General features: G+C 54.5%; 2 protein-coding genes across 2 annotated transcripts; both read left to right on the top strand.

Moving 5' to 3' along the window:
* Nucleotides 1–13: 13 nt before the first annotated feature.
* HD553DRAFT_345336 (uncharacterized protein) lies at nt 14–1,097 on the top strand (the record flags this gene model as incomplete). Its single annotated transcript, XM_046183084.1, has 3 exons — nt 14–433; nt 499–630; nt 804–1,097. The coding sequence occupies 3 exons, from the start codon at nt 14–16 to the stop codon at nt 1,095–1,097; spliced, it is 846 nt and encodes a 281-aa protein (XP_046033764.1).
* A 7,203-nt stretch (nt 1,098–8,300) lies between these two features.
* HD553DRAFT_326309 (uncharacterized protein) lies at nt 8,301–15,492 on the top strand (the record flags this gene model as incomplete). The annotated part of the gene is made up of 12 exons (XM_046181686.1): nt 8,301–9,323; nt 9,876–10,182; nt 10,240–10,448; nt 10,539–12,492; nt 12,533–12,546; nt 12,634–12,728; nt 12,972–13,081; nt 13,180–13,310; nt 13,492–13,628; nt 13,915–14,652; nt 14,954–15,099; nt 15,218–15,492. 12 exons carry the CDS (start codon nt 8,301–8,303, stop codon nt 15,490–15,492), a joined length of 5,139 nt encoding a protein of 1,712 aa, XP_046033763.1.
* Between the last annotated feature and the right edge of the window lie 2,490 nt (nt 15,493–17,982).

Genomic DNA, 17,982 nt, shown 5'->3' with positions numbered 1-17,982 from the left:
TACCGACGCTACGATGTACCCAGACGTTATTGCTAGTGATTCTCAGCGACAGGGCGTCTCCCGACACCCAGGAGGAGGTAGTCGACAACCGTTAGGGAGGGGAACGACGTCGTTTGACGATATGTCGATAGTCGAGGTGATTTCGCTTGAAACACCCCCTTCGATGGCGACGGAAGGTTTCGAGGTGACGCAGGTCGATAAGGGAGGTCCTGCTGGTACCGTAAAGACCGAGGGAGGTCGTAAGAACGCTCAGTGGACGTTAGCGGACGATCGTTTGATGTTAGAACTGCTTACGGAGGAACAACGTCGAGGTCGACGGGCCGATAACGGTTTCAAACGAGGTACGTGGGCGTCAGTCGCCGCTGAGGTGAACAAGATACGTAGTAAGGGTGGGGAGAAGGACGAGAAGTCAGCTAAGTTCCGTTTTAACAAGGTACATCGCTCACAACGTCGGTACCGAATAGCTAGAACTGACGTACGACTTCCGACGACCTATAGCTCAAGAACGACGGGTGGAAGCCTTGGAACACGCTGTTGAAACGCTACAGCCAGTCAGGTGCCGGATTTGACGAAGAGATGAATACGTTGAGCCTCCCTGATGGTGCGTGGGACGAATTGAAGGAGTCTGGAGTAAGTACAGCGTTCGATAGATGTTTGACGATGTATGTCGACGTGTCGAACGTTCTTGACGTCGTTCGAATATGCGTACGATCACCCTTACGTAACCTAAAAATCTGCGTCGTCGAAGATCGTCTGCCCAAACACAGAGAACGATCTGACTTATCAACCGTTATATCTCGCAGATGAAGGACAATCTAGCACTCTACGCACTGCGAGGCCGGAGTAATGAACTCTACCTATTGCTAGATGACCTCGTTTCAAAGACTACCCCCGACGGTCGTTTCGCAATCGACCCTTTCGCTATCGACCCTTCTCAAACACCCGGCGGTACATCGAAATCGGCGAAAGCGATGGGGAAACGGCTGTTAGGCGTCGAGAAGGCTCCAGGGAAGACCGGCTCGATGTATACCTGCGAGGACATATCCGGGAGTAATGTAGAACGTAGGACTAGGGTATATAGATGTAATAACAGATGAAAGACTATATACTACAATGCTGATACAAAGTGATGCAATACGATATGCTCCTTGAACAACTCCGCCGGAGTTGGTACGGCTCGAGTTCGGCGTACGCGCGTGTCGCTATAACAGGATCCCCCCGTTACGGGCGAGCTCCGAACGCCCTAGGCATCGCCGTACTCCTCGAAAGCAGGTTTTGGCTTGTTTGGGTATCGTCGATGATAATCCAGCACCGCTTGGTCGTCATGGTGGAAGTCCTCCGGATGTACCCACTCGTTATACTCATCCTCGTAACCTTCCCACCGCACCAGATATTGGGTACGCGTCTGACGTCCCCGCTTCCTGCTCCGCGAATCTACGATCTCAGATACTACCCACTGGGTGTCACCGTTATCCACTACCTCTGGAGGAGGAGGCGGGACCTGTTCCCGCGAGGGTAGCTCGTTCCGCTTGTACGGGATCAGCATCGAGACATGGAACACGGGGTGTACCCGCCGCAGTTGCTCGGGAAGCTCCAACCTTCGCGCCATCTTCGCATCTCCCACGACCTCGGCGATCTTGAAAGGTCCGAGGGTCTTGTAGTCCAACTTCTTGTTTGGACGAACCGTCTTGATGTGGTCCGTAGACAACATCACTTGATCCCCGACCTCCATTCCCTCGTCGGGAACGGGTCGCCTCTTTCTGTTGGCGTATTTCGCCATATCCACCCTTGCTTGCTCCAATGCCCGGAGTACCGACTCGTGGATGTTCGAGAGTCGCTCCCTGAACTCATCCGCGCTTTCATTGGGTACTTCGGCCATCCGGATGGTGAACTTGTGGTCAGTCCCCTCGGAGGCCATGAAAGGCGACATCCCTATGGCGGAATGCTTGGAGTTGTTATAGGCGAACTCCGCCAGAGGCAACAACTCCGCCCAATCATCTTGCTGGAAGTTCACGTAACTCCGCAGGTACTGCTCCAACGTCGAGTTGCTCCTCTCCGTTTGCCCGTCAGTCTCCGGGTGGTATGCCGTCGAGAATCTCCTCTCGACACCCGCAAAAGCACATACATCCCGCCAGAAGCTAGACATGAACAATGTTCCTCTGTCCGAGATGATCTGATCAGGGAAACCGTGCAACTTGACGTAGTGGGAGAAGAATAACTTCGCCAGGTACGAGGCGTTGTTATCCTTTCGACACGGGATGAAGTGTGCCCGCTTACTGAAGCGGTCGACGATTACCAGGATTGCATCCTGGCCCAATGACTCGGGGAGGTCCGTGATGTGGTCCCAAGTAATAGACGACCACGGCTTCCTCGCCGCAGGTAGAGGGGCCAATTCTCCGATCGGCTTTTGTCGGGGACGGCGGTTCTTCTGGCACGTCAAGCATGAGGCCACGTAATTGCCTACCCAGTCTCTCATTCGGGGCCAATAAAAGTCTCTCGAGAGGAGGTCTTCCGTTTTGTCTCGCCCGTAGTGCCCCGCGAGCTTGCCGTCGTGAACGTACTTCATCAGTCGGACCCTTACCGACTCCACATCAGGGACGTACAGGAGTCCCTTGTAGATCAGGAACCCCTCGCCATCCTTCTTGTAGGGACCCTGCTCGTTGGGCTCCCTCTCCATCTTCTCCAAGATGGCCTTGACTACTTCGTCCGCCTCGTAACCTTGCAACAGGTCTCTCCGGAGGTCCTCGCCGGGAATTGGCAGGGTACCGTTGATCTGTAGATGCGGAGGAATCTCCCGCGCTGTAGCCGAGAGATTCATGGGCCGTAGCATCGTCTCGGTCTGTCTTGGTTCGCTCTCTTCTAGGAGCTCCTCCTTCCGACTCAAGGCGTCGGCCTTGCCGTTCATCACCCCCGGCTTGTACTCCAGGGTGTAGCTCAGACTGTTCAACAGCTGAGACCATCTTGCTTGTCGCCTCGACAGTAACTTCTCCGTTCGGAAGTACTCGAGGTTCTTGTGATCGGTAAAGATCCGAATAGGGTGAGGTCCCTCCAGGTAGTGTCGCCATATCTTGCAGGCGTAGACGATGGCCAGCATCTCTCTGTCGTGAACGTCGTAGTTCCGCTCTGCGGGAGTTAACGACTTTGACATGAACGCTACTGGTCGGAGTTTTCCGTCCGAACCTCTCTGCGACATCACTGCTCCAATCGCTCCGGCCGAGGCATCCGTTTCCAACGTTACCTCTGCATCTTCCTGGAAATGCGCCAGTATAGGCGCCTGCGTGAACGCCTTCTTCAGCGTTACGAACGCAGTCTCTGCAGCTTCGTTCCATTGAAACCGCACTCCTTTCTTCAGGAGCTTCGTCATCCCCTGTATCTTCTGGGAGTAGTTCGTGATGAATCTCCGATAGTAGTTGGCGAAACCTAGGAACGACTGTAGTCCCTTCAGGTTTCGAGGCGCCGCCCATTGTTCTATGGACGACACCTTGGAGGGGTTCATCTTCACCCCTCCCGGAGACACGTCGTATCCAAGGAACTCCGTGTCTGTTGTGTGGAACTCACACTTCTCTGCTTTGGCGTACAGCCCATTTTCTTGTAGCCTTCGCAGCACCTCCTTCACGTGTCTCTCGTGCGTAGTCTCGTCGGGAGAGAACACGAGGATGTCGTCCAGGTACACTACGACGGACTCGTCCAGAAGGTCCCTGAACACATGGTTCATCCACCTTTGGAACGTCGCCGGAGCGTTCGTCAACCCGAACGGCATCACCAGACACTCGAACAGTCCGTATCTAGTACGGAAAGCTGTCTTCCATTCGTCCCCTTCCTTCACTCGTAGCAAGTTGTACGCTCCTCGGAGGTCCAACTTGGTATAGACCTTCGCTGTCGTTAACTTATCGAGCGTCTCGGAAATCAGCGGTAACGGGGTCCGATCCTTTGTGGTAATGGCGTTCAAACGCCGGTAATCAATACAGAGCCTGAGCTCTCCTCCCTTCTTCGGGACAAACAATACGGGACTTGCGGCGGGTGACGTCGAAGCCCTGATAAAACCTTTATCAAGGTTCTCCTTGATCCAGCGCTTCAATTCGGCGCTCTCCTTTTCGGAGTGGTTGTAGAGTTTTCCGAAGGGGGGTACTTTCCCTTCCTCTACGTCGATCGAGTGATCGAAGTCTCTATGTGCCGGCAACTCGTCGGCCTTGGTCTTGGAGAACGCTCCGAGGAAAGCGTGGTACTTCTCCGGTACCACCTTCCGTAGCGTCTCCATATATTCGGGAGGGTCCAGGTCTCCCGGGAAACTCTCCGCTGGCTTGTCGTCCCAATCCCATAAGTCGGGACGCCTCACCCTCTCTTCTTCTTCATCATTGGCCTTGAGATAGGCCACTACTAGTTCTTCGGTGACCCCTCCTTTGATTCGGTCCGTCGAACGTAACTCCTTCTCCTCCGTTTCGTAATCCACGGGGGAGTATACTATTTCTTTTGCTGGTGTACATCCGTTCTGGACGCACTTATCTTCGAACGCTACTGCGCTCATTTCCCAGTCAATTCGGGGGTTGTGCTCCTTCAACCATGGTAGGCCGAGCACCGTTGTAAAAGTTCCGAGGCTACATACGTAGAAGTACGCCGTTTCGGTATGTCTACCGATACGTAGTCTAGCTTGTACCCGGTGTGTAACTGCACCGGAAGAGATCTCTCTCCCATCAATGACCAGGAGTGGTCGGGGTCGTTCTAAAGGAATGAGGTCGAATCCGTGTTGCTCGACGAATTCGGTGTCTATAAACAAACTGGTCGCTCCTGAGTCGATCATCAAGACCGTCTCCGTCGGAGTACCATTCGGGTAGAAGGTGCCGGTGACCGTAATATGAGCCTCCGGCCGAGAGGGAGAACCTATGCTGCTCAGCACCAACGGTTCTCCAGTTGCTACGTTCAAGTCATTACTCGGGGAACTCGGATGATCTGTTATTCTGTTAGGCGTCGAGAAGGCTCCAGGGAAGACCGGCTCGATGTATACCTGCGAGGACATATCCGGGAGTAATGTAGAACGTAGGACTAGGGTATATAGATGTAATAACAGATGAAAGACTATATACTACAATGCTGATACAAAGTGATGCAATACGATATGCTCCTTGAACAACTCCGCCGGAGTTGGTACGGCTCGAGTTCGGCGTACGCGCGTGTCGCTATAACAACGGCCCAAACCGGAATCGGATGATTCTAGGTTCGTTTTGAGCCTGAAGCGGGTGTACCGACTAGTACTCAACAGCCAAACACACACAGCACCGAATCTTCAGGCCCCGAGGTCCAGGTTACCCCCTCCCGACGAACTCCCACCAAACGTCAACGTACTTCAGTTCAGGCTGATCTAATCGAACGACTAGATCGTTTAGACGAACGCATGGAGGACCTAGCTAAACGAGACCCGGAGAAGCAGATGGAGAGGGTGTTTAAGAAGCTAGCGGACGTTGTTACCAAACTCTCGCTCAGCGACGTCGATTACAACCGTCTCGTCAATCACTTCACCGACCGGCCTGTTCGAGGTATCGCTTTCTTGGCTACCCCCGACGTACTCCTCGCCAACAGCGTAAAACGTATGGTGGAGATGGAACAGCGAAGGGAGGAAGACGAAGAGGCTAGCCGACAGCCGACACGATCTACGAGAGCGAATCCACGTCGATAATAGCCATACTACATCGATCGATTAGTTCCGACCGTTGTTATAGTCGACGTATTCTCTATACATCCTTCTCGCTATCCTCCCACGCCTCTCGACAGCTAGCCTATCTTCTTCCGGTGGCGGACGTCGTTCTCGAGGGGGTGGGGGAGGTGGTGGTACGTTGACGTCGACCTCGCCTACAACGTTCCCGTCGTCGTCGTATTCGGTACCGTCTTCCCCGTACAATTCGATGATATTATGGAGGGCGAAGCAGACGTAGATGATCTTAACCTGCGTGGCGATAGGGTAGACCGTTCCGTATTTGAGAACCTATAGTAAACGGTAGCGAACGAGACGACTCGGTAAGTTTCGAATATGCTGATGTACGTCGATATCGCGGGCGGAGAACGTTCGTTCTCGGTCGACGACGGCAGAACGATAGCTACGAACCTTATAACGACTCTTGACGATACCGAACGACCTCTCTATAATGTTACGGCAGCTAGAATGTCGAAGGTTGTATAGTTCCTTCTCGTTTTGGGGTGATCTAAACATCCGACGAAATCGTCAGCGTTTTCATCGACCCGAGCGATGGGGTTGGCCTGAGAACGAGCTGTCACGTTTTGGCTGGTGTACTCACCCGTTCTGTGACTGCGACCACTCCTTCAAGTGGTATCTGACCCCACGGAACGGGGTCAGTAGATTTGAGCTCAATCCGTAGCCGGCGTCGGCTAGTAGGTGGTGATTGTTCGGTATCTTCAGTCCTCGTTCTACGGCTGCTCGATAAACGTTACTATCGTGATCACTACCTTCCCAGCCAGCTAGTATGAAGGTGAAGAGACCGTCGAGGCCGACGCAAGCGAGAACGTTGAACGAGAGGTACTTCGCTCGATTTCGACATCGAGCGGAGTCGTCGGAGGGAGGTGTCGCTATTATTTGCGTTCCATCGATCGCACCGACGCAGCGTTTGGTAAGGTGGCGGTATTTACGGTCTGTGTACTTGTCTACATGGAGGGGAAGGTCGTCGGCTGTCGGTTGTTTGACGTAGCGGCCGTAGAATCGAACGTCGAACATAGCGTTGATAACTTCGTGAAAATATCTAGATTTGACAGTATTGATCAAGTCGTCGGGCGAACCGGCCGGCCCCACTTCGCAGGCACTTACTTACTGATACTGGCCTGCGAAATCTGCCAGTATTGCTGGGTCAGACGGTTTGACGCTGCCTTGCGTAACATCCATAGGGTCATCGCAACTTTCGCTTGTAAACTGACGTTATCGGTGGGTTTGATGCGATGTAGCTGGTCGATATCGTCGGTAATTCGTTCGAGACAACTGGCAGACATTCCTATAGCGTTGTGGCAAGCCATAGGGTGTCCGCCGACCGTCTGAAGAAGGATACGAGCCGTTGAGAAGGGACTATGTATAATAGGTCGGAGGGGGGGCCTTTCGAGGATACCTCGAACGATTTGAACGTAGGCTTGCGAAGCGGCCGTTAATAAATCTACGGTGGCGGAATTAGCGTCTATGAGGAACTGGTCCTCGTCCTCGTCATCTGTGCTGTAGTTCATAGCTATATTTATAGTTCGTTCATGAGATATTACAGCTACAAGACGTCGACCTAGGTATGTCGACGTTCTTGTCGACCTCCGATGTCGACTTCGAATATTGGTCGAGAAGTCTCAGCTCAAAGTAGACATATCTTCGTCACGAACGGTCTACTTTCGAGTGCTTGCGTAATTTTGTTTGCTGCCGAGTTTTGCTAACAATTCACTAGCAAAACGTGGCACTCTGAAAAATAGACGTATAATAGTCGAATGATCGCGAACGCAACCCTATGCTAGGGACAGGAAGGGTTTGGACGAAGGTAGCATTTGTTGCATCGAAACATACGTTCGGCATACAAGTTTGCCACCTCCTACAGAGTCGATCATGCAGAACACTGGCTGTATGACATTGCTACTTCGTTCTTTCTACATGTCCGTCTGTTTCTGTCCCTGCGAGTCACGTGCATGCTATCCAGGTGATATCGTAGCCTAGGTATCAAGAAGGCTTCTCGACGCACAAAAAGAGCGTTCCTTTGTCGATCAGCCTTTATATATATATATTGATGGCAGGAAGAGGGGGTGCACAATCGTACCATGAAGTAACGGTTCGACAGCCATTGCTCTTCTCCGGTCACAATAAACAGGGAAACAAGATAGACTTGGCAGTCAACCATCGCATCATTAACCTTTCCCAACATATGACAAGATTTCCGCTAGAATCGAACATGGATGGATGGACAGAACAGTATACTGAAGGGTTTGATCTGTCGATCGATCCCCAGTTCTATCCACCATCGATATTGAGTGATACAATGGGAGGACCGTGCCTGTATCAGCCGATGATGTCGCCATATGAAGGTCTTTATCAGCATGGAACAGAAGCTGACGAACAGTATTCGACTGTTGGTCTGGATCAGGGCTTACTGGAATCTGTTGACCCTATGCATGCTGGATCCGCTCCGTTCATTTCAGATCGGTACTTTGCAGGAGAACAAAACTGGGACCTGGGTCACATGGGTCATTAGCAGTCAATGCAGACCCAAGATTGCAACTTCACAACATCACAGAATGAAGGTCTGGGATCTGTTCATGATCCCACAGTCTTGGACATGACCTCCTGTCAAGATCAACAATTCTTGTTGTCCATTGGAATGGAACGAAGCATACAGTTGATTGGCCCAGAAATTTCACAATTGAGCCTTCAAACTCAAGGACCTGGTCTTGTGGAAAACACACAGGCTCATGTGAGACTTGCTGGCAACAACACACAGGTCCATCGACGTATCAGATCATTTCGTGTGAGACGAGTCGGCGAGGAGAGGTTCGTTCTGGCTGGTCAATCATTGCAGTCTGCCATAATACACACCAGAAAGCTTGTCTCTGATCTTACTGGAGTCAGTATCATGGCCCTTCAGCATGCCAAGGAAGAGACCGAAATACGCTGGGGTACATGGCTGGTTACAAAATTGAGCAAAACAAATCCTTCATGCCATGCAGACTCGGGTCTGCGTCAAGTAGCTGATATCAATCGAGCCAACTCCCAAACAACTGTGTGCGATCACATCAAGACGACATCACACCATGATTTGGATACGGCTTATGTCGAATCAACGCATTCAGAATGCAGCCGGACCCATGAACACCGATATCATGGTACAATCGTTCATCATGAGTCAATGCTTGGTGATACCAGCGCTTCTGGGATCGATATTGTATCTGCTGGTCTCAATAGTACTGTGTCTGGCCCTCAATCCTTGAAACCCAAGGGATCAGAAAAGAACGTTGAGGAAGCATTGCTATCTGCAAAAAGCCAACAGCACTTGGAGGCTGAGCCAGTATTTTCATCAACAAGGCGGAGTGAGGCTAATAATAGACGAGGTCCTGTCTCGAAGTCAACCAGGGCTAGACAATCATTCAGCTCTGCAAATGCAAAACTTTACCGCGTGGAACGATTAGATGATACCTGCTTCAAATACAATGGGAAGTGGGTGAAGTCTGCTACTGTACAGACAATAAAGCCTTTGAGTATTCTCATCGGCTTTGATGTCAGCAGCATCCGAAGGGCTTTACGCAAGAAGGGCATTTTGAAGGGTGTTGTCAACAAGGATTGGAAAGTCAAAGATCTAGGCAAGGTAAACCCTTCTGCTTAAGTTAGTTATGGATGACAGATTCCTTTCAATTGTTTCTTCATGTGGTCAATTGTACCGTAGATATGAGGGAAAGATCAGGTCATGTGTATAAAATTGGTAGGTGAAGAGGCGGCCATTTGCAAGTGACAGCCACTTCGAGCAGCTGAGAAGTGAAACGCCTCGGAAAGCTCTAGGATCCCCCTCTCTCTCTCACGTGATTATCGATTCCCGTTATCGGCCACAGCCGCCAAGCCATCTTCCGTCCCCCGAAATCTATGAGGCGCCAAAAGGACCACTTTACACGTGACTTAGTAAATCTCGTAATCGTTTAGTCAGCAACGTTTAACCCACAACGTTTATTCGTTTACTCGACAACGTTTAGTATCAAGCTCGACATCGTTTAATCCTTTACTCTACATCGTTTTCATCGAACTTTACGTACGCTACATCCATCAGCCAACAATCTACCTCTCGACATGTAGGGTCAATCGTTCAGGCCGTTCCATCGGCCGACTCCAGTTCATGAACTTGTTACATATCAATAGTCACATCTAGAATCCTCACACGTACTTTGCCATTCAGTACCTATTCTATTCGCTCCCCCTTACCATGCCTCAACACAACGATTCACACCAACAAATCACCATAAGTCAGGCCGACCTGGCCGCTGCTATACAGCAGGCTGTACAGACAGCTTTACGACAAGCTGCACCGCCTCAGGTACCATCTACACTAGGCCAGGGGTCGTATAGCCCCATGATACCCGGCACGACCCATAATACCGCAAATAATGATAATACAGGTCCTTTTCATAATCGATTTCCTCCCGCTCCTTCCATTACCCACAGCCCGCATAGCTATGGTCAGCTACCCCAACATAGCACCATTTCTGCTCTGCAAACGCTCCGCAACATGCCAGGGCATACCCCCCCAGCAATTAGTCGAAACACCATCCAGAACTTTAACTCAATCCACCCCTCCACCGCTTCGTCTTCGTCCCAGAACATCCGACCGGGCTCTCCTTTCGCTTCCTATCTCACCAGTGGCCGCAAAGGGAAAGCTCCGGCCCGCCAAACACAGATTACACCTGGTCCTCCCGTCTCAATTTGCAAAGAGAAGGAGACAATTGTCAGTGTTACCTGAGTCGGCCGGAGTCGGCCGACTGTCGGTCAACTTGACTTTCCCTTTCCAAATCGACTGACCGATCTTTGCATCTAGGTGTACTACCTCAAATCCTCGGCTGTTATTTCGGACCGGCTGACACTTCGCAAGGGTGCAGAGGCGGTCAAGGAGTGGTTAGCTGCTGAGGGTTTTGGGAAACCTCTCTGGATATCTGCAAACGCACATGCCTCCGCTATCGCCGCAACGGTTCAGGAGCTCTTCCGGCGTGAGGGTATCAATGAACAGTGGTGTTGGGCCAAGACCAATCCTCACAGCCATCGGTTCGAGCCTGCCACATGCCGACCATCGTCGAGCTCGTTCAACCAGGTAAAGGCCCTGTTTGAACGTTCTGGCTGCGCCTACATCGTCGATGGACATGTCAACGATCGAGATTTCACCTACACCGCCCCGGACTATACCCACCAGGAGGAAGTAGCCTCCCGGCAGTTCTACACGACCATCCGAAACCTCCAAAACACTGCATCGGGCAAGGACGATGAGGACGAAGACGTTGAGGATGATGACGATATGTGGACCTGCATCGCCTGTGGCAAGTCTGTCAAGATGATCTCCAAACGTCGTCATACGGGTCACTGTCAACGTTACAAGATTTACCGCACTGAACGGAACGGTCGAGACGGTCGAGAATCACCAACACCGTCCGTTTTCACTGAAGCATCCACTCCCCGGCTGGTACCGACCCCTCGTCTTGTCGATGCCTTTCCAGATGCTATGCCGGTCCCCAGGGCTCATCAGTCGGGTCCCTCTACATCCAGCAGCACTGGTCGAACTTCAGGGATGGCGGACATGTCCCTCGAGACTGCCGGTTTCGTTGATCGCGCTGAGCCACTGTTCTTCACTGACCAGGCTACACCAGCTCCATCTCCCCTGGCGTCTACAGCTACACTCCAGACTCCTAGCATGGAGGATCTAGCCGGTCCCCTACAAGAGGATCTCGCCGCAGTGCGGCAGAACCGATGGAATGATCAAGCTGACGAAGGTTGGAGTGGATTCGACCTTGACGGACGTCAGGCATCTCTCGAACGAGAGCGGTCGATCGACGCTGACGTCTTAGGTTTGATCAACCTGTCCCAGGATGAGCCGCCCAGAGGTAGCCAGCCTCGAGCTCACACCCCCGAGGACAGGCAGGCTGTCCAAAGCGCAAGAGACCGACCAGATGACCGACCGGTCGGTGAGGTCGTCGGTGAGGTCGCTCGAACCGAACATAGCCGTCCAGATCGTTTGCCAAGTCCGATTGAGGAGAGCCAACGGACTGTCAGGGATAGCCCCTCTCCCGGACCCGCCACCCCTGCGCAGAGGAGTATTCAGAACGCCTCTGGCAGGACAATTGCGCAACCTCAAGAACGTTCCGTGACTCCCGAAATCCAATACGCGGGAGAGACAGGTCGGCCGATAGCGGCAAATCCCGCCCGACCACAACCTCTGGGGGGTAGACGACGTGCCATAGAAGCCACCCTGAGAGATATGCAAGCACTGTTGCAAGGTCTTGATGAGGGAAGTCGCGCTAGGGCGTTATCGGCCATCCAGCAGGGTGATCCTCTGCTGGCTTCACGTCACATCCGTAATCGGTTCCGGTCGGGCAATCTGGACAACCCAGAAGGAGATGTCAATGATCCTGTACCGCCCTATGCAAGAGAAGTCCGTATTGGGGAAGTCCTTATGCAAGCAGGGCCTCCCGAGGGATTCGGTCTTGCAGCAGAAGCCGGGATGACGCCTCCGAGGGAGATCCCGCACCAAGTCGAGCCTGTCTCTGTCCCGGGCGTTCCTCCCCCGCAGGACGAACGTCCAGCTGCGTACTCAGACCGCAGTGGTCCGGTTCCTCCGTTGCCGCCTCCAGTCAGGCCTGCAGTTGAGCCTTCGGTCGATCAACCTCCTCCTCCCTCTCTCCCTGCAAGGGGACGAGGCTATCGCCGACGACGATCGCCCAGACCTCAGGAGGGTCGCCCTCGTCCTGAGCCTGCCACTGAGCCTGCCACATTGGCGAACAGGCGTGAGCGCCGTGACACTGGCAATCGGTGTTACCGCCCAAGGTGCAGCTGCGATAGTGAGTCTACCCCCCCAGTTTGCCCGCCAGTCGGCCGAGGGTCGGTGAAACCCATGGGAGAGCTGAATCGGGCTTTCCTTCTCACAGAACAACATTTGTAGGGGTCGGAGTGGACCGTCTGAGAGGGGGAGAGGGAATCGTGCTGGAGAAGAGGGTGGTCCGAGGATGCTGTCGGGCGTTGGGTTAGGGCGTTGAGGGTGAGGGTGGTCCGAGGATGCTGTCGGGCGTTGAGGGTGTTTGCCGATGTCGACATGGGCGGGTAGTTCTGGGATGTTGTCGGACGTTCAGAGTGTATGCTGATGTCGACATGGGAACGGAAGGGAGTCGTTCGAGGGTGTTGTCGAACGTTGAGGGTCGTTCGAGGATGTTGTCGAACGTTGAGGGTCGTTCGAGGATGTTGTACTCATACGTTGCCGCCTGTATAGTTGCCCCTTGATCGTCCCATGCGAAGTTCATCGTCCTGCAGCGCAGGGGAACGTCTTGGCCGACCATGTGCTTGTTCTTCAGTATCGTAGCGCTTGGTCACGTTGGGTCGGTGCGCCGATCATGTCCAAGCGGCAGTCAGATAGGTGTCCGTGACCAATCGCAATCGGATTATGTGCTTGAGCGTGCGCAAGTGGGTATGCAGAACAGATGATGAGAGATTAGGCGCACCCTGGAAGAAGTACTGCCCTTGTAAGCCGGGGATTTGGGCGAGGGGTTCCGAGCGAAAGACAATGGTCGGTGACATTGGGGTGCAGGCTCGCGAAACCGTTGGTGTTGCCGTCGGTGTTGCCCTGAGGTAGAATGCGCCCTGGTCGAACGAGCGAACAGAGGATTTAGGGGATATGGTGAATATGAAGAAGTACCTCTTGTTGATGTCCAGGACTTGACACCGAAGGTTCTTTCGTGCCGTCTTCACCCACGCCCGTCGTCTGAGTCGAGTCCGTTCCACTCACCCCGCAGTTCACTCCCTCAACGACCGCCGCAAACTACACCGACGGCTTCGACCCGCAATGCTTCTTGCTCGTCGATGTCGATGTCGATCCTGCCCTCGTGGCAATCTTCCAAGTTCTCGGCGATCGCCACCATTCGGTGGTCGGGTCAGTCATCCACCCTCCCCAGGAGCGTTCGTTACTATGGTAGCGGACCCCCACCACCCCTACGAGGGTCTCGCTGACGATGATGAATATCTTTCGAAGGATCCTTGATCTAAAATGAAATAAATAGAAAGAATCTGAGTCTTAAACCCTCTCGGGGTAGAATACAACCTATCCTATAAGAACAAGAACCGGAGGCGTAGACCTTCAAGGTCCTACTGTTCGTCCTCCTCCTTCTCCTCCTCCTCCTCCTCCTCCTCCTCCTCGTCCTCCTCGTCCTCGTCGTCAGCCTCAACCTCGATGGCGGCGGCAGCGGTCGACCCAGAGGGACCACGGCGGAGGTCCGCGCTCACGGCCGAAAACTCCTGAATCCGCTCGGCCAACATGTTGTTGGCTGGCTCTCCAAGAGCAGTGGCGGCCATCGAGTTCAGGACTCCGAGACCCACCTCCATCCCTCCGATCGCTCGGTCGAGCCGGGCAGCCAAACCGTTCACCCACTCCTGGCTCAGCCCAGTTGTACTGGGACCTGCCGCGGGCGGGTCAACGTGCCTGGGCTCGTCGTTGAACGAGCACTTCGCACGAACCGCCACGCAGTGGGAGCAGGAGCGCTCCTTCTTGGAGTTTGGGTTTCTCCAGCAACCCCACCACGGTTCGTCCCCACCCTTCGAGGCTCCGAGGCTACGACAGGTGTCGCACCTCTCGTCTCCGAGAAACTCGACCGCACCGGGATCTTCTTGGCGCCGTTTCGCCTTCTGAGAGAAGTCATACAACAAAGATCAGCTCCACCAACTCTTGACCGACCAGTCGGGGAGGATCGGTCACTTACCGCGTGGTTCAGGAGCGTCCCCGCACTCGGCTCCTGCTTGACCTCGGGCTTGATCTCAGCCTTGGCCTGGCCCCTACCACCCTTGGTGGATGTCGCCCTACCTTTACCCTTGGTGGGCGTCGCGGCAGGGGACGAGGTGGCAGGCTTGGGCTTCCTGCGAGGAGACTTGGCCGGGGACGAGGCGGCCGAGGTGGCAGCGCGGTTGGCGCGAGTTTGAGGTCCAGGACCAGCCTGGGTGTTGTTGTCGGGGCCAGCCCGGGTGCCCTGCTTGGTTGGGCTGAGAGGATTCCGGGCGGGGACCCTCCTGATCCTCTTCGTCGGCGTTGGCCTCGCCCAATCCGAAGCTAAGTAGATAGAGGCATACATAGTCATCATCAGCAACATGAACGGTGAAAGCCATGTGATGAGTCCTAACTTACACGCTTGAACCGACTCAAGCTCATCCTCCTCCTCCTCCATTCTCGCCCGTCTCTGGGACCGGGTCCCCCAATACCCCGCCCAGATCTGCCCTGCCTCCCGTTGGTCGGGATCGTCCGACCCTTGTCGAGCCTCACGTCTGGCTCGAGGAGATGTCGCCGACCCAAGAGGGGCGATCGGCCGGGTGCCCAAAGGGGAAGGACTCTCGGGACGCCGAGAGCGACGGCGCTGGTCAGCCATCTTCCTGGACTTCTTCAGCCACGCAGCCTTCCTTTCCGGCGAGATGGCCGGGGCCGCCTCCTCTTCCGCCTCGCTTACGGCTACGTGACACAATCATCCTATTCATTAGCAAAACGAACTGGAAAGAACAAGCGCAAGCAAGTGAAACATGAACATACCATCCTCCCCAGCCAACTCCATCTCGTCCATCACCCCTCCATCATCATGCCCCGCCCTGCCTGGCGTTGGCGTCCTGACGGCCAGAACGTCCTCCTCCATCGGCACATCGACGTCCTGTTCGAAGTCCTGTTGAGGCCCCTCCATCCCGACATCTTCGAGGTCCCTTTCGACAACGGGCTCCGCCTGTTCTTGCCCGTTACTCTCTATATAGCAAAGAAGCAATGACACAATCGTTTGAATCAGTGACATATACAACAGCGAATAAACAGAACCAAACACACCCGCCGAACTCGTCCCAATCGAGAGCGCCCGAGTCGCTAAGCTCATCAGACCAGCTTCCTCGTCACTGATCTGCCCATCGGCCACAGCAGCCGCGATCTCCTGGCCCGCTCGAGCACGTCCCTCATCGACTTCCTCGCTAGGTTCTCTCCGTATGGGAGAGACCGACTGTAAGGCCCGGGAGCGGCCCCCGGCGGGGATCCCCCTGGACAGGCTGACGGGACGCAGGAATGAGGCAAGGTACGGGTAGACATCTAAATGTAATAACGGATGTAGAGCTATTACAGAGGTACTAGTTCTACATCAGAACAACAACACCGAGAAGTACCCCCGACGGGAGTCGCATACGGGAGTCGCGTACGGCGCGTCCGACGCGTCACGTGATCGCTATAACAGGATCCCCCCCCTAGATGCGGACTCCGAACGCATCAAGCGTCGGCGTACTCCTGTCGACCGGGCTGCGGTAGATGGGGGTAGCGCTTGTGGAACGCCGTGACGACCTTGTCGTCGTGGTCGAACTCGGCGGGGCTAACCCACTCGTTCGACTCGTCCCCGTACCCTTCGAATCGCACCAGGTATTGGGTCTTCTTCCCGGACCTTCCGGATCGTAACGCCTTCGAGTGTACGATCTCGGACACAACATACCCCAAGTCGCCGTTGTCGAGGACTTCGGGGGTAGGTGGCTCAACCACCTCTCTTCCCTCCAGCTCGTTGGCCCGATAGGGGATAAGCAACGACACGTGGAAAACGGGATGTACCCGGCGTAATTGCGCGGGGAGTTCCAGCCTCCTCGCCATCTTGCTCTGGCCGACGATCTCCGTGATCGGGAAGGGCCCCAGCGTCTTCATAGAGAGCTTCTGGCTGGGACGCACCGATGTCAAGTTCTTGGTGGATAACATCACCAAGTCTCCTACGTTGTAGCCCTCGTCAGGGACGGCGGTACGCTTCCGATTTGCGTACTTTGCCATGTCTTGTCGCGCTTGTTCCAGCGCCTCCTTCACCGACTTGTAGATCCCGTCGAGTCGGTCTCGGTACTCTCCCGCCGACTCGACCGCCTCCTCCCTAGTGCCGGGCACCGGTAGGGAGAAGGTATGTTCTCTTCCTTCGGACGCCATGAATGGCGACATCCCGATGGCAGAGTGCTTCGCGTTGTTGTACGCGAACTCCGCCATGGAGAGTAACTCCGCCCAGTCGTCCTGGAGGAAGTTGACGTACGACCGCAAGTATTGCTCCAAGGTGGAGTTACTTCGCTCGGTCTGACCGTCCGTCTCCGGGTGGAACGCCGTGGAGTAGCTGTTCTCCACGTTCGCCATGCGGCACAGATCTTTCCAGAAGCGCGAGGTAAACAACGTACCTTGATCTGAAATGATCTGTTTCGGGAACCCATGCAAACACACCCATCGGTCAAGGAACAACCGCGCCAAGAACGTGGCGTCGTTATCCTTTTGACAAGCGATAAAGTGCGCCCGCTTGCTGAATCGGTCGACGATCACCAGGATCGAGTTGGACCCCATCGACTCGGGCAGATCCGTGATGTGATCCCAAGTGATCGACTCGTAGGGCCCTGCCGGTACCGGTAGCGGCGCTAGCTCGCCGACAGGCTTCATTCGGGGTCGCCGGTTGCGCTGACATATACTGCAGCTAGCGACGTATTCCCCGATCCACTTCGCCATCCCAGGCCAGTAGAAGTCTCTACTGGTCAGCTCCACGGTCTTGTCCCGCCCCCAATGGCCGGCGGCTTTCCCGTCATGTAGACGCTTCATCAGCTCTACCTTGATGTTCCCTGCGTTGGGAACATACACCAACCCGTTGTACAGGAGAACTCCAGTGGGGCTCAGGCTGTATCGCTCATTCGCCAAGGTCCCCGCCTTGAGCTGCGCTACGAGCTCTTTCGCCACCGGATCGTCCTGCGCCGCCGGTATCAGCGCTTTCACCATCCAATCGCCCAGTGCGGGGATGGTGCCATTCAACCGCAAAGGCGGTCGCTCAACCGGACTACACCCCTCAGAGGGTGCGTCTTCGACAGGCCGGAGCAGAGTCTCCGCTCGCTTCGGTTCTGTCTCTTCCATCAACTCTTCCCGCCGACTCAACGCGTCGGCCTTCCCGTTCTCCGTTCCCGGTTTGTACTCCAGGGTGTAGGAGATCTGATTCAACAGCTGCGACCATCGCGCCTGCCGTTGAGACAATACCTTGTCCCTCTTGAAGTACTCCAGGTTCTTGTGATCCGTGAGGATCCGAACGGGGTACTTGTTGTCGAGATAATGTCGCCATATCCGACTGCAATAAACGATGGCCAACAGTTCCCTGTCGTGCACATCGTAGTTCCTCTCGGCGGGCGTCAGGCTCTTCGACATGAACGCTACCGGGTGGAGCTTCCCATCGTCCCCTACCTGGGACATTACCGCGCTGATCGCTCCAGAGGAAGCGTCGGTCTCG

This window comes from Filobasidium floriforme, assembly GCF_021052385.1.
Source record: "Filobasidium floriforme strain CBS 6241 chromosome Unknown HD553scaffold_23, whole genome shotgun sequence".
Taxonomy (NCBI): Eukaryota; Fungi; Basidiomycota; class Tremellomycetes; order Filobasidiales; family Filobasidiaceae; genus Filobasidium; species Filobasidium floriforme.
This window is presented reverse-complemented; position numbering and strand designations above follow the sequence as displayed.